At 39.2% G+C, this 16,533-nt stretch overlaps 1 protein-coding gene across 2 annotated transcripts; it reads left to right on the plus strand.

The window, feature by feature from the left end:
- The first annotated feature begins 57 nt into the window (after positions 1-57).
- Positions 58-8,862, plus strand: LOC109083008 (mevalonate kinase-like). Of its 2 annotated transcripts, none has more exons than XM_042753808.1 (10): positions 58-372; positions 755-902; positions 1,092-1,233; positions 1,350-1,508; positions 2,277-2,380; positions 2,468-2,513; positions 2,680-2,770; positions 3,471-3,590; positions 4,643-4,796; positions 8,329-8,862. In XM_042753808.1, the coding sequence occupies exons 1-10, from the start codon at positions 295-297 to the stop codon at positions 8,478-8,480; spliced, it is 1,194 nt and encodes a 397-aa protein (XP_042609742.1). In that variant the 5' UTR covers positions 58-294; the 3' UTR covers positions 8,481-8,862. The 2 variants fall into 2 exon arrangements, with proteins under 2 accessions (XP_042609742.1, XP_042609745.1); XM_042753811.1 differs by having other exon boundaries at positions 1,095-1,233.
- The last annotated feature ends 7,671 nt before the right edge of the window (positions 8,863-16,533 follow it).

The following is a 16,533-nucleotide window of genomic DNA, read 5'->3' on the forward strand; positions in this document are numbered from 1 at the left end:
TGACGACGAGAGCTTCTTCCTGATAGGCCGGTTTAGAGTCAGCGATGTGAGAGGTTAATCCTGATTGGTTCAGGCTACAGCGACAGTTCACGTGTGTGGCAATGGAATCAGGATTTCTCGATTATTGAGCAAAACTGATATTTTTAAAACCTCCACAAGAGCAGTGCGCTGAATTTAGATCGGTGGTTGAACACAAATATGAGATTTTACCAAGGCTTTATTGCTTTTATCAGCATACACTGACACATTTCCCGGAAATATCTTACAACTTCAGAAGTTCATAGAATATCGAAGATGCAAACAAGAGAGTTCTTCGTTTCAGCACCAGGGAAAGTAATTCTTCACGGTGAGCATTCAGTCGTGCATGGAAAGGTGGGTTTAGTCATCAGAGACCCAAACACTGACGTGTTTAATTGATGAGTCTTCCTTTTCCCTTTTGCTCCTTTAAAATGTTTTAGAAAGTCATTGGTTTAGAAAAATCATCTTAGTGAATCATATTTTGATCAGGATTTTGCAAAAACTTGATGTACACATGTGTACAAGTTTTGTGGTCCTGAAAATAATTTCATATATTTATGTAAATATTTTATATTTATACTACAGTATATAGTTTTAATTAGTTTGTCAGAACTGTTCCTGTGTTACAGTTCAATTCTACTGCTGTTTGCTGTTTTTACCAATATTTATTTAATAGCTGTTGTTATGAATTGCTTAAAATCAAGTGTTCTGAAGTCCCTCTTCTGTTCTTAAACAGGTTGCTTTGGCTGTGAGTTTGAACCTGCGCACACACCTGCGGCTGCAGTCCACATCATCCGGTGACGTGCGCATCAACCTCCCCAATATTGACACTTTTCTGTCCTGGGAAATAACTGCACTGCAGCCTCTTCTGGCTGGGTGTGGAGGTGAGTGGAGATGGATATTTGTTTTTTATTAAAAAGATAGTTCACCCAAAAATGAAAAATCTGTCAGTGTTTGCTCCTATATATTCTGTGTCTCATTATAGTTTGGACTGTTCGCTGAAGTTGTATTAACGCAACTGTCGGAAAGCATTCAACTCCGGCACTTGTTAATTTGACTGTTTGTTGTTTCAGCAGAGCAGGATGGCCTGAAGGAACTTGATGGAGATCTTTTAAAGAGGCTACGTGAATTCACGGGCATTTCAGATGATTCCACAGACACAAGAAGCATGGCAGTGTTGGCCTTCCTCTATATGTACCTGACTGTATTTGCAAAGTAAGAACACCATTAAACTCTCTGTATCATTTTGTAAAACTGCATATATTTGAAGCTGCATATGAACATTGTTGTAATATGCACTTTTGACTTTGGCTGCTGTTTTTTTTTTTCAGGTCTCTGGCCAGTATAACAGTGTCTGTGTGGTCAGAGTTGCCCACAGGAGCTGGTTTAGGCTCCAGTGCCGCCTATAATGTTTGTCTGTCGTCTGCTGCTCTGCTGTCTGCCAGGGGAGCCATATCGTCTCCTCTTACACCACAACAGGAGTCAGCCAGGTAAGACTTTATTGCAATGAAATATAGGGCTTTTGTTTTGATAATGTTGGTAAGGACTGTTTCATTTACGTTTAACTCTTTTTAAAAATGACTCACAGTCAATTATTCTAGGGAGTGTCCTCCTGAAACCACCTGCAGCCTTTTGGGTTATCAGCCCAGATTGTTAGAAATAAGGTGATGCCACTCTTGAAATGGCTACACCCTTCTGATTCAGATGATAGATTAAGTAACCAAGGATCTGAGATAAAGATACCAGATACCAGAGATTAACTCCTTGTCCTTCGTCTGTCCTCTCACAAATCCCTCTAAGGTTTGAAAATGTGTGCCTCAAAATACACTTTCCAGGGGAAATAAGCATAAAAGTTGTAAGATTTAGCTACAGTGATCACCCCTATCATTTTTATGTCCTCTTCCTACATTATTGTTCAATAAAATGGCTAAAATTAAGAAAAAACCCCACAAAGTTTGGAGTTGTTTTTTTTTCACCAAGGATGATTTTATTTGAACAAAAATAAATAGTAAAATAATCTTTTTTTATGTAATTTATTCCTCTGATGGCAAGATTATCTGATGAATAGGTTTTTCAATATTATAAATGTCTTTTTAATGCATCAATTTAATGCATCCTTGCTCTCTTTATATAATACATATAAACAGGTATATTATAGTATATTACAGTTAATTATTATTATTATTTTGAGGCTATATACAGTCTGTCTGTTAACTGTATTAAGGTAATTCAAAATCTTTGTTCTGATTGTGTTGCAGGTGGAGTAAAGAGGAGATGGAGCTGATTAACAGGTGGGCGTTCATGGGCGAGAAGATCATCCACGGTAACCCTTCTGGGGTGGATAACGCTGTGGGCACATGGGGTAAGACTCTTAGTCTCTGACTGCCATCTTATACATCTATTGTGCTGCTTTGTTTGTTGCTTTTTTTCATCAACCTTTTTATAACAGGTGGCTTTTTAAGATACCATGCTGGGAATATAACTCCACTAAGCTGGTAATATTTTACTCTGCAAAAATTATTTTCGCAATGTATTTCATTTTTTCATTATTATAAAGTTACTGTTCCAATTAAGCAGAAAAGTTTAGAAAAAGTTATTTCAGTGAAATTTACAGAACCAGCAGAATTTTGAAGTGTGTTATTGGGTTCATTTTCTCCCTAGGGTCCCGATTCTGAGAATCCTCCTCACTAACACCAAAGTACCACGTAGCACCAAAGTGCTTGTTTCTGGAGTGAAGGACAAAATTAACAAGGTAGTAAATGCCCACCCTTGCATGTTTTTATTCCTGTGCCCTTCAGTTAGCATAATGGCCGGTGTGTGTGTGTGAGGGAGGAACACTCCAGGGGCCCGGTGCTGAGTGCCTTTTATAAGAGCTCCACATGAAACACTCTGGCAATGCTCCTGTGCTCCGTTACCTTGACAACGGCAGCAGGTAGCCTCACTGCTGGCACATACTGATTGGTGAAGTGGAATTCCGGTTTTATTGGGTTGGAAAACAGCAAAGAGGCAGGACAGACTTTAAAAGGGGTAATATTCTACACTTTGTGTCATTACCAGTCAAAAAAGTAAGTCATAAACAATTGAAATTTAGTTTTACCCAACCGTTTTATTTTCCCCCCAAATAAGCTGAGTGCAAACCCCGCCCACAGTTAATTTTCATTGGTCACCTCAGTCACATAGTCATTGATTCAGAGCTGTGAAATATCAATATCATGGATGGATGTATGTGAGAGAATGTCGACATAGTACATTGTTCTCTTGTTGAAAATAGCAAGAGTTTGAGTAGCAGATGTATGGTGATATTTTGCTTGACTAAGGCTGACAATTATAATTATCTTTTAATGTGACAAGCTTAAGGTGATTATTTTTTTGGTGAAAAATTGTGTTCCCTCACCTGTGTTTGTACGGCATTTATCTGTACTTCTATTTCTTTTTGCTGTATTATTTTGCAGTTTCCCTCCATAATGAATCCAATTCTGGAGTCTGTCAGTGCTGTGTCCTGCACCTGTGAACAGACTCTCACAGAGATGGCCGTGCATGGACCATCGGCGGAGCACTACAACATACTGGAGGTACAATCACACACACAAATTTTCCTTCATAAAGAAGGTGGGACCTTTAGCAGTGTGCACTTATCAATAGGTGTATATTATTTATCATTTGTGCCAGATATTTGTTTGAAATTTTTTGCACAAATTTTCGGGATCATAATGTTTTCGGTCATGATAGGGAAAATGTGCAGTTGCTTTTGTGATTTAATACCGTAAAAAAATTTGGGGTTGCTATGATTTTTAAAATTCATTACTCCAGTCTTCAGTGTCACATGATCCTTCAGAAATCATTCTAATACGCTGATTTGGTCCTCAAGAAACATTTTGTTAACAATGTTGAAAACAGTTGATGGAAACCTTTTATTCAGGATTATTTGATGAATGGGACATTGAAAAGAACAGCATTTATTTAAAATAAATATGTTTTTTTGTAACAATGTAAAAGTCTGTATTAATTTTACTGGAAAAGCTTGCTTTTGTCATCATTTAATTTTTACATGCAAATGAGGGTGTCAGAATGGACTTGGGCGGGTGACTTAAAACACCCAGTCAGCACTATCAATTGTGACCAAATCTTAGCTAAGACATTTATCAAACAGTCAGGCATAAATGACAGATAGTGTTGCATATTGTGCCTTTGCTTTAAGCCAAGATGTTACTGGGTCATACTATACAATCTGACTCATATCTATCACATTTTCAACAAACAGAAAATGTTGTGTAGTGAAGTGAACACCTTTTATCAGGATCAGTTAATTATTACAGTTTACTGTATTCCTGCAAATCTTGTTACATTACACAAGAGCAAAGATGCTATTCTGTTGTCAGATACATGGCAGTTTGCATTTACTTGTTGAATTGTGGTGGGCACAAGGGCGATGTAAGTTTGAAATGTCATCCTTCATCTGTCTCTGCTCATAATTTTCTGTCCTTCCTTGACTTTTATTTCAATAAAAAGTGCCAATAGCCAAAGAAACAAATCAATATTTTTATTCCAAGAAAGCCCTGATGAATGGATGGATTGATTATATTGATCTTTTTAAGACATTTCTCTGTGTGTCATTTGTCATCAGGAGCTGATTGATATAAACCAGCACCATCTGAACGTGATGGGTGTGGGTCACTCATCTCTGGACACACTGTGTAGGGTCACTCTGGCCAGAGGGCTGCATAGCAAACTGACAGGGGCAGGAGGAGGAGGCTGTGGAATCACTCTCCTACGACCAGGTACCAGTACACACATCAGAATAACAATAACAGTTTTTTTTTTTTTTTTGCAATATATTTATCGAGAAGATATGAGTGGTACTAAGCCATGCAAAAATCCCTGCTTTGCTGCTAGAGTGTTGTGGATGGTTTCTAGGGCTTTATAATGCATTTGTGGTTTATTATAATTGTACCAATCGTTGTTTTTGCATGAAATGTCTTCATGGAACCCTACAGTGTGTATATTTTGGATATGCTACCTGTGGTTAATCAGTCTGATTCCTTCGTATTATTTGAAAAGTCTCTGTGAGGGTGGCATCCTGCAGACTGTATGACTGTTTGGCATGATTCGTGAGGTGAATCTCGCTTGTCACTCTTGTCTGACAAAGCTAACAACTTGATGCAGCAGCTGTCAGACTGGGCCACACTCTTTGTTTATGCCTGAAGCCACTAACGCATTGAATTTTAATCAGGATCTTAGAACCCTCAAAAACAGCCTCCAATAAAGAGGAGACGCTGGAAGAAGCTGGGCAACATTTATAAAGTTTATGATGGCTAACAAATTATGTTAGTGACATTGTCATTTCTAGGAACACCTTGTTAAGGCTAAATTAAGATTTTTGAGGTAAAGTCCTCTTGCTCATTTGATTTGCAAACAGGATTAGTCTTGCTCAGATGTCTTGTGTCCTGTTGCTCTTGTAAATGAGGAAGTTTTTTTTTTCTTTTTCAAAAAAAGACATTGAATTCTTCCTCCACTCGACACGGCAAGTGGTTTGGTTTGTATGTTGCACGTAAAATTGCACCTAGTTTCATCTTCTTAAACTCTAGAGGAACATTATCAGCCACCTAGTAATGCACACACACACACACACACAAACAAACACACACTGGTTCTTGGGTTTCACGTTTGAGGGTTTGGCTTATGGTCAGTGCTCCTGACACAAACAAATGTGAGCAAGTTGTGTTTCAGCTGGAACAATGTTGCGAAAAAAAGTATGTTAAGACATGAGGTACAAATAAATTATATTGGATTTTTTATATAAACTTAAGTTTGTTCCCAAATGTGTTTCCGCAACAAATTTTCTCATTTTTTTGACAATAAGTTGTGCTGTTTATGCAAGTGACACAGATGTAAATCCAATCCATATAATATAATATAATATAATATAATATAATATAATATAATATAATATAATATAATATAATATAATATAATATAATATAATATAATATAATATAATATAATATTTCACCCAAATTATATAAAAGTTGGGATGTTTGTAAAATGCAATAAAATCAAGAATCTGTGATTGTTTATTCTCTTGAACTTATTTAATTGAAAAAAGTACAAAGAAAAGATTTCCAAAGTTTTCAATGACCAACTTAAATGTATTTTGTAAATATAAACAAATTTGGAATTTTGATGGCTGTAACACACTCCAAAAAATTGGGACAGAGGCAAAATAAAAGTGAAAAGGTTATAGAATATCCAAATTAAACTCTTTTGAAGCAGTTCATAGTAAGCAGGTGAACTGGGAATCGGTGAGGGTATCATGTTTGGGTATAAAAGGAGCTTCTTCATCATTGCAAGCAAAGCTGGATCGTGGCTCACCACTTTGTGCCACATTTCATGAAAGAAGTGTCAAATGAATCAAAAATCACATTTCTTAATGCAAAATCGCAACGAATTTAGGTCTTTCACAAACTATAGTACCATACATAAAATTGTGAAAAGATTCAGGGAATCCAGAGAAATCTGTGACAAAAAACTTAAAAGATTCCATTGCATAAGTATTCATCCCCTTTTCTTGGACACTTGAAATTTAGTTCAGGAGCATTCATATTGCATGTAGATGTTACTACACTTCGAGTGAAGGTAACCTGTGGCAAATTCCCTTGAATGGGCATGATTTGGAAAGGCACACACATCTTAATAAAAGGTCTTACAGCTGATAATGCACATCAGAGCAAAAACCACTGAGAAAAGCACTGAGGTCAAAAGAACCGCACGTTGAGCTCAGAAACAGGTTTTGCGTCAAGCCAGACATCTGGGGAAGAGTTCAGAAAAAAATTCTGGTTCATTGAAGGTTCACAGAAGCATGTAGTCTCTGTTACCCTTAATGGAAGAACTTATAAACAAACACTTTGGTTAGTGTGGAAAACTGAGCAACTGATGGAGAAAGGCTTTGGTTAGTGTGGAGACCAAGTGCCTGATGGTCACTCTAGTTGAGCTCCATGATCATATGTGGAGATAGGAGAAACCTACAGAAGGACAAACATCACTGCAACACACCACCGCTCTGGGCTTTATGGCCATGTGGCAAGACTCCATACTCTCTTCAGTTAAGACACATGAAAACACACTTGGCATTTGCAAAAAAAAAAGAACCTAAAGGATCCTCGAACTGTGAGAAACAAGATTATCTCATCTGATGAACCTCAATTCTAAGCATTATATTTGGAGGAAACCAGCTCTGCTCAGCACCTGCAGAGTACCATCCCAAAAGTAAAGTGTGCTGGTAGCAGCCTCATACTGTGGGGCTGTTTATCAGCGGCAGGGACTGAGGGACTCATCAGAGTAGAAGAAAAGCTCAGTGCACCAAAATATAGAGATAGTCTTAATGAAAACCAAGTTCAGAGCATTCAGAAGCTCAGACTGGGCAGAAGGTTCATTTTCCAACAGGACAGTGACCCTAAGCACACAGCAAGAGTGGCTTATAGACAACTCTGTGAATTTTCTTGAGTGGTCCAGCCAGAGCCTGGGCTTGAACCCAATCAAATATTTCTGGAGAAACCTGAAAATGTGCATCTGCCACCAACCAACCTGACAGAGCTTGAGAGGTGAAGAGGTGAGGAGAAGAATTGCAGATAATTGCCAAATGCTGATGAGCAAAACTTGTTGCATCAAACTAAAAAGACTTCAGCTAAATATGTATGTATACTTATGCAAAGTACTTATTTCAGTGTTTGTTTGTTTTTTTTTAATTTACGAATTTGTGACAATTCTGTTTTTGCTTTGTCAGTATGGTGTATGGAGTGTAGATTGATGTGGAAAAAAAAGTTAAAGCAGTTTAACACAAGGCAGCAACATAAAAAAAAAAAAAAAAAAAAAAATGAAGGGGTATGAATACTTTAGTAAGGCACTGTAGCCACATGGGCTCAGGAGTACTTCGGAAAACCACTGTCACTTAACACATTTTGCCACCTCATTATTTATTTATTTGAATATATTTTAAAATATAATTTAAGCTGCATTTTTAGCAACCAGTTTTCAGTGTTACATGATCCTTCAGAAACATCCAAATATGCTGATTTGGTTGTAAAAAATGATACACATATAAATGTCTTTACTGTCTCCTTGAGTCGATTTCATATGTCCTTGCTAAATAAAAGTATTATTTCTTAAAATGATCCAACACTTTTAGAATATTACATTACAGAATTGACACAATTACATAATTCAGCTTTAACTCCATGGAGTTCCTGTTTCATTGAGAGTTATTTTTCTAGGCCTTGGTGTTGAGGGGACGTTTTTCATCCTTTTTGTTTTCAGAAACAGATACTTCGGTGATTCAGAGCACCATTGATGAACTGAAGGCCTGTGGCTTTGACTGCTGGGAGACCAGTATCGGCGCTCCTGGCGTCCAGCAGCATTCTTCAGCTGCACTTAGTCAGGACATACTGAAGATCCTCAACAGCTATTGAGACACAATGAAAACACTGTACTGTATGCACCATTGTTACCGTTAGCAAAAATGCTCATTGCTGTCATTAGTCTAGATCCTGGTTCAACAAACATTCCAGTAATCATACTGTAATTTTTTGGGGAAAATTATATAAAACATAACCTTATCATTTGCCTAATTAAGATTTTTTTTTTAAAATATCTTTGTGTTATTACATTCAGAGTGCTTATGCATTATAAAGTTTTATGTGCCACTAGATGGCAGCAAAGTGTAAGACAGATTTAATACTGTCAATTTTAGACAGAATGCATGGAATGCAAATAATAGATCATTTAATTAAATATGAATACTAAATTAATTTAAAAATAACATCTAATAAATTTCAGCCTTTTTCATGAAAAGCTGTCATGCACAATATTATTATTTCCTGACTGTCTGTGTATTCAAATGTAGTACAATCATCTCATTTGCCAAAAATGTTTCTCAACACGGATCACATTTCCGACCAGAGCTAGCACAGCTTGGAGCATTTTGGACTGAGTACAGCCGTTGTATTAGTGTCACTAAACCCAAAGTAATTACTTTTCAGTTCTTTGAACTTTTTCAGAATATTTTGCACCGGAATAGTTTTGAAGCCAAAGAGAGGATGCAAGGACACATTTGGCTGTCGACCAGTCGCAGTTGCAAGTTGATCTGTGAAGCGCGGTGATGAAATAATGCTCTGCACTTAGAGTGGAGCACATTTCCCCTCAGTCCCAGGAGAGGGGTGTAATTTTAGTGGTGTTTTGTGAGGAACAGATAAGAGGGCTATCTTCAGCACACACAAGACCTGGAGCTAGAGAATAGGAAATGGATTTGCACTGAGATGAATGTGTTCCTGTAAACTGAAGGCCAGCAGAAGGACAGAGCCTCTTATAATTGAACAAGTCAACATTGAAAAGACCTAGGGAGGTCAGAGACAACTTTAAAAGTGAGTGTCGTTGCTTTTATAAGTTTGAAGCTGTCAGAATGCTTAATCCAGAACATTTATGTTTAAGAGTCTGAACAATTGCAGTACTCTGAGGAACGGACCTCAGACCCCAGGAATGAGCTGTTGTCCTCTTGTCAATCATGGTGTGTGGCATTTACCCACAAACAGCCCATCTACCCATATATACACACTATGAATATTGCTTTTTCTGATGCCATCAGCTCTAAAGGGTAAAAATGAGTCGCATCATCTTCCTTTCCTATTTTCCTCTCTCTGCCACATTCACTTTAGGCCGATCCAATTTGGATCTCATCCTCAGACAGATTGAGGAATCGCTTTTCAATCTCTGATCTGCTATAATGAAAAGAGAGAGGGTACAGCGTGTGAATACGGTAACTGGATTAGTGGAGGGAGGAGAGGGCGGCATCGGCCGTTCGAGGGAGAACAGATGAATGAGTAAAGCTGGCTTTAACCAGAAGAGGGGGGCGCAGGACCGGCCCCCGCCACCGAAATCCCCCTGACCTGCTGCTAGTCATGCGCCTCGTGTTTGTGCTGACAAATAATTTCACAAAAACTGGATCCCCCAAATCGTTATCGACTTTTCCTCCTTCCTGCCATCCCTTTCTCGAACATGAGAGCCCTTGATAGGGCCAGCTAGGAGTTAAACACTATTGGCAGTTTTGAAGCCTGTCCAACAAACAACTGGCAAGAGGATGTTAGAGAGAAAAGGTCAGTTTGTGGAGGGGGAAAAATCTGGAATAATTGATTTTTTTTCTTTCTCTCTGTTGTTTTTATTCATTTCTTTAAATGTCAGAAGGCTTTTGTGTGGCATAGGCAGACAGGTTGTATGAATGAATGGGAACTGGCTGGCCGAGGCTGCCTTTGGTGAACCTTGACCCTCTATGTGGCGTCCTCTCTGCGCATTCTCTGTTATGTCGAATCCGTGTCTTCGGCCCCCACCGTAACCCCCAGCTTGAATTTAATTACCACTGAGCTCTTCAATTTAAATTGCATTGATGAATGTGGAGGGGGCGAGCTGTACCTCTCTGTCTCTCCTCCCTGCAAGGCACAGATGGTATTTTTTATCAATGTCAGTGGCAGCTTCTTCTGCACTGATGAATAGATTCTAAGGATGGCCTGACATTATTTCAGATAACAGAGGCAGCCGAGAAAAGGGGCCAAGGATGGAGGGAAACGGCAGAGCTATTGAAATATAATAAAACGTATTCAGGTCTTCTCCACCCTCCCTCTTTATTCTGTTTGTCTATTACATGTTGTGTTGCATAAAGTAACATCAGCCAGAATGATTTCGCCTCATTACGTGTGTTCGTCTAACCAAAGTTCGAGAGTGACAGTTCAAGTAATGAGGTAAATGTGAGGACATGATGTGTTTTTTTACTCCTCTTTTCTCTGGGCATGTGAGCATTGTGTGGTGCTGTTGTGACTCATTCTCTGCAGGGATGTGACACTGTGCGTGATAGATATGAACTCTGCGTTTGTCTGTGTGACACTCTTGTAAACAGATCATAGCAGAAGAGCATGCTGGCACCATGCCCTTTTTGTGAGAGTCACATGGATAAAAATCAGCGACTGACCAGATCTGTGAGTGTCAGTATTTTTGAATCTTCTCAGCAGGCTTTGCCTTTGATGCCATTTTTACAGGGAAAGTAACATTCATGACATTCATGTCATTTTCTACTTTCCGTCTCCTTTTCTTTCTATTTTGATCCTTGCCTTTTCCTTTTCATGTTTCTTTTTCCTGTCCTGTTAATTCCCTATTTACTTTTCATGTTTTGTCATTTTCATTTTTCTTTCGCTCCCCTTTTTTATTTTCAGTTCCTTTCCATTTTCCCCTTTTCTCGCCTTTTTTTTTCATCTTTCCATTTCCTTTTCCCTTTCCAATTATTTTGCCCTATTCTTTTTCATATTTTGTCTTTTTGCTTTTCCTCTCATCTAATTTCCCCCTTTTTTCTATGTAGATTCTTTCCATGTCCATCATTTTATCGATTCTTTCGTTTTACCTGTCCTGTTTTTTCCCCTTTCCTTTTTATGTTTTGTCATTTTTTCCTTTCCTTTCTCTCTCTTTCCCCATTCCTATTTTTTCTTTAGTTTTTTTAGATCCTGTCCATTTCGTGTTTCATTTCCTTTTCCTCTTCTTTTTCCTGCCCTATTATTTATTCCGCCTTTTTAATCATTTTCATATTTTGTCCTTATTTTTTGATTCTTTCCTTTCCATTTCTCATTTCTTGTCCTATTCTCATTTCTTGTCCTATTCTTGTTCCTTTCCTTTCCTTTCCTTTCCTTTCCTTTCCTTTCCTTTCCTTTCCTTTCCTTTCCTTTCCTTTCCTTTCCTTTCCTTCCTTTTTCCTTTCCTTTCTTTCCTTTCCTTTTTTCCTTTCCTTTCTCTTGTGTTTTGCTTTTCTCTTTCCTGCCATTTTCCTCTTTCCTTTCCCTTTTTCTCCTCTGTTCTCCTCTCTTCTCCATTACACTTATTGATTTTTAACCCTAGCAACTTTAGCAAAATCAAGACTGTGGTGATATTTCACAAGCAAAGCCTGGTGCAATTCCAATTGGCGAGAAGGCTTTCGTCTTGCCCCGTATCAGTGACCTCTCACCTTCCTTCAAGAGCTCGTGGCTCTGCAGCTGAGCAGGGCTCTTTTCTCTGCTCCTCTTGAGAAGACGCTGCAAGGGTCAGGGTCAAGGTGGTGTAAAATGAGAGTATGTGTGGGAGTTTGTGTGTCTTTCAGAGTGGAGAAAGGCATTCCCCTTCTGCCTTGCCCTGGTGAGAAGTGAGAGCAGAGGTCAGCTGACCCCATTAAGGCTGTCGGCTGCAGAAGAATCTGGCACAGACCTGCACATGTCAAGAGGCTGAAGCGTGTGTTGTGTAGGAGAGAGAAAAGAAGTCCTTGTGGAGGGCTTGAATAGGTGGGATGAATCAGTGAGAACAGAAGACCGCAGTGTCTTATAGACACTTCAGGTTGATGATTCACTTAAGGTCATCTCTTGATTAATGATCACATTTGATCCTGTTATTCACAGTCTCAGTTCAATGATAAATGATTATGTCCAGAACACCAATTATGACCCCACCAACACCCATAGCAATCAACTTCTGATGAGTTCGATTTTTCAACAAACAAAGGCATTCCAGTAAGATCAATTTTTTTTTATAATAAGGTCAGTGGTATTGTATTCACCAGGTAAATATCATAGTATGAAATAGTAAACAGTAATCAACACTCTAGCCCGACTAGTTGTATTTATGGGTTGGTTGGTAATCCTGCTCTGCGGAATGACCATTTAATCTTATTTTAACTAGCATTCTGTGGATCAAGAATCTTTAATCAGTTATGAATTTGCTACTTGTATCTGACCCTAATCATAAACCTTATAGGATGACTGGGAGAACGGACTTTTTTCATACAAATTTTAAGTTTTTTCAGTTAAAAAAATTCATGACACTATCATGATAAACATGAATTCAACGTAACCTTAGCCCACTTTTTACTGCGTACGATAGTCACTGTGTAATTCAGAATTATACCATGATACTACCCAAATATTCCAAGTAGCCATGATATAACCATGCTGATACTCCACCGTCACAGTCCTTTCTTTTTTTTTTTTTTTGCTCAGGGTTTATAGCCAAGAATTGCATAACCATTCTTTATCAATGACCAGTGCTACTGTATATAGTCCATATTGTATTTTACAAGATATATATTGGTGAACTGTACTAAGTGGTAGTTTTTTGTTGGCCCAGGTCTCAATCTCTAGAGTGCAGAAGTACTGCTTTTGTTGCACTGTACAGGCGTTTTTTGAAGACGTTTCAGTGCTGGTGGTGTGTGTTCACGCAGTTGTTCATCGCTTCTTGACTAACGCTCAAGCAGGGCTAAGCGCTGTCCAGCCATCCTCCTCAGAACAAAAACATCCTGAGGCAAATCGAAGCAGTTCAGCGTGGAGGGGTGTCGGGGAGGGGGCAAACCTTTACCCTGCGCTTTAACACACACACACACACACATACACACATAGAGTAAAGAATTTTTTCCAGAAAGCTGAAGCTATTTTTGTTGCTGAAGCTCTGTTCCCAAAAACTAGTGAGCTGCCTTCGCTACATAGAGCAGCATCATATCTATTGTGAGACTTAATATGTGACGTGATTTTAAACACACTAGAAAGGAAGCAAACTTTATTTTTGAGTTGAATAGATTTTTGACTTTACTCTAAACCGTCTAAAAATAGAGCTATTTGTGGAAGGGATGTTAATCAGTGGTACAACTTTTGTCTGTTACAAACTGGCAGTCCCATTTATGTGTTACAGGGGTGATGTTTGCTAAATAAAGAACATTATGTTGTTTATTAAAGAAAAATTACATTAGCATAACGTGATACGTACAAATAGCATAGTCAATAAATTACAAAAGGTGCAATAGTCAATACCTTAAAATAAGTTCACAAAAATAATACATTATAATAATACATTTCTAATTACACCAAACTATTTGTATAATTTAGTTTTTTTATTTCTTGAATTAATTTGAAGTTGAAGTTCTGAAGGTGAGTTTCTGATTTTACATTTCTTATGTCGCCGCCTCCTTCGTGAATTTTACATTTTTCCTCTGACTCGTCAGTGCTTGTTCTGGGACTTTGCGTTTTTCTCCTTACATTGACAATTTTGCTCCCAATACAAGTATTTTTAGGAGGCAGCATAATTAAATGGTCATACATTTTGAACCTTTTCCTTTGTTGGCCTCTATATGTCTTTAAAATGCTTTGAACTAGTGGCGGTTTTTATGGAACAAGCTGCTTGAAAGTTCCTGTTTTAACATCCACATTGTGCCTAATACAGCAAAATAACCTGCCCACCCCCCTACAGTGTCAAACCGAACTTATTTCCTGAGCTTCTCATAACTCCACTGTGCAATGACACGTCTGATTGCATGGTGGATTTTCCAGTGTCTAAATGCAGAATTGAAGCTTTTTTTGGGATGGACCGTGACATGCCCCTGCTTGTCAGAAGATTAATTAGTGTTTAGTTAATCCCATGTCAGCATGGACAGTCCACTCTCCATTCTTTCTCGTCTTCAGGTCCGTTTAAAATGCAGATTTGTCATATGGTGATAGACGCAGCCATCTCGTCTGTCTGTCGCCGCTTGAGACATACTAGCTTAATCCGAAGCCATGCATAAGATCAATTGCGTGAAGCACTTAATGAGAGTATAACAGCCCTCTCCTGCATTTGTGCCCCAGGTAAATACAATTTAACAACAAGCGCTCGGCATCCTGTGCGCGAGTTTCAATCCCACCCTACTCATGCAGGTCAGCTGATTTTATCTGGCTTTGAATAATTGAAAATTGAAGCTATACCACTGCCTTGATTTCATTGAAAATCTACCATCTCTGCATTTGTCTTTAATGCGTCTGCTATTGAATCGCACTTTTCGTCGTGTTTATTGCCAGGCTGTAGTCAGTTGCAGGCATCTCATGCTAATGCGGCTCCGGTCGACTCCCATCACACGCTGTTCTCAACTTCCCACTGCATGTGCCAGTGGATTTGATGACTCTACAAGCGTGTCTAGCGTTTTGTTGATTTTGTCCTGCTGGGTTCACCTTGGCGTTAATCTATGTGTGGCAAAGGACCTGCGGTGGGCCCTGACATGGCCGAGTTTTTCGCGCTTCCTGTCTGCCCACTCTGCTGCTGTAATTATAGCCCTCACAGGTAGGAGTGTTCAGATTTCATCTGCTGAATTCCTGATAATATCGGAATAATCTTAAAGTGTTTTAAAATAAAATTGGTCTCTCATATCCTATGCATTATTCATGAGCTGCTGATGGCTTCTTCATAGATTAGCTCTGTTAGGCACAGTCTCGTACGCGTTGTTCGAAGGTGCGAACCTAATATTTTAGATGGGATAATGCCTACATAAGCAGTATGGGTCGATTTTAGGTTTTTGTCATTGGGTGTGCTTTGCATCTCGAGATATGCGGTTACAGGTAATTGTAGGTCCCCATCTCTCACATTCGCTCTCTTGCAGCCTCCGGATTTATGCGTGGGGCCTTTTTCCATGCACATCATCAGTTGTAGGTAACATGTCTCCCTCGATCTCTCGCGAATTTCTTGTCCCCTTTGTCTCTTGGTTACTCACTAGTTTGTTAAACCTTGGTGCACCCAGGCATCGGGAAGTAGCTCTTTGATTCCTGCTCTGTTTCCTCCCAGTAGTTCTGTGCTGGTGGAGCATCCAGCACACAATTAGTCGCCGTGTGCTGCATCCTGTGGCCTCTTGTCGATCGTGCTAACGTGAAGCTTACGGTTCTAGTTCGCCGTGTCTAAATACTTGTGGATGCCCTTCCTGGCTCTCCTCAGGCTCTGTCTGGCCCCTTTGTGTCGTCACAGATCGGTCCCATGAAACATGAAGGTGCGTGTATGGTCGAATCGAGCCGGGAAAACCGCAGCTCGATATACTCGGCCTTTCCCGCGAGCTTTACCGCGCCTTTCGTCCGCCTCGCCAGTGCCGTTGACTTGACCTGCTTGCCGGTGAGTGTGTTCATCTATAGTTAATGCTTGATGTGTATTCAATCTGCCTCCTATTCACCCTTGCGTACTGTCAAATTTGTCTGGCAGGGGAGGAAAGGTGCTGGGACATGACATTGATATTCCCCACCCAGGCAATGCGTTTCAGTTGGTTTTGGTGAGCTTTTCTAAAGTAATGTGGTGCACACTGTAGTTAGGCACCGAGTGTGCCCAGCGGCCTGACCTAGAACCGTAGTTTTTTTTACCTATTTTTGTCGCACTTAAAGAACAAACGCAATCATTGAGATTTTTGACAAAGTTTAAAAACAATGTTGTAATACAGTCAGGTCTCTGAGCAGCTGAAATATACTCATCCTTGAATCCGTCTTGCGTGAGCTCTCCCTCATTAATGGCGAACTTGTGGAATACATTAATAATTATTAATTCACTAATAGAGTTTTTGTATGATACTCGCATGGTAGCTCACATTCGCATACAGAGCGACTGAAATAAGCCGTTGTGTAGTAAGCATCTGTGTTCACATTCTTGCGCTGTTGTATGTTTTGGCCTCAGCTATAATTTCACACACCC

This window comes from Cyprinus carpio, chromosome A5 (genome assembly GCF_018340385.1).
Source record: "Cyprinus carpio isolate SPL01 chromosome A5, ASM1834038v1, whole genome shotgun sequence".
NCBI lineage: Eukaryota > Metazoa > Chordata > Actinopteri > Cypriniformes > Cyprinidae > Cyprinus > Cyprinus carpio.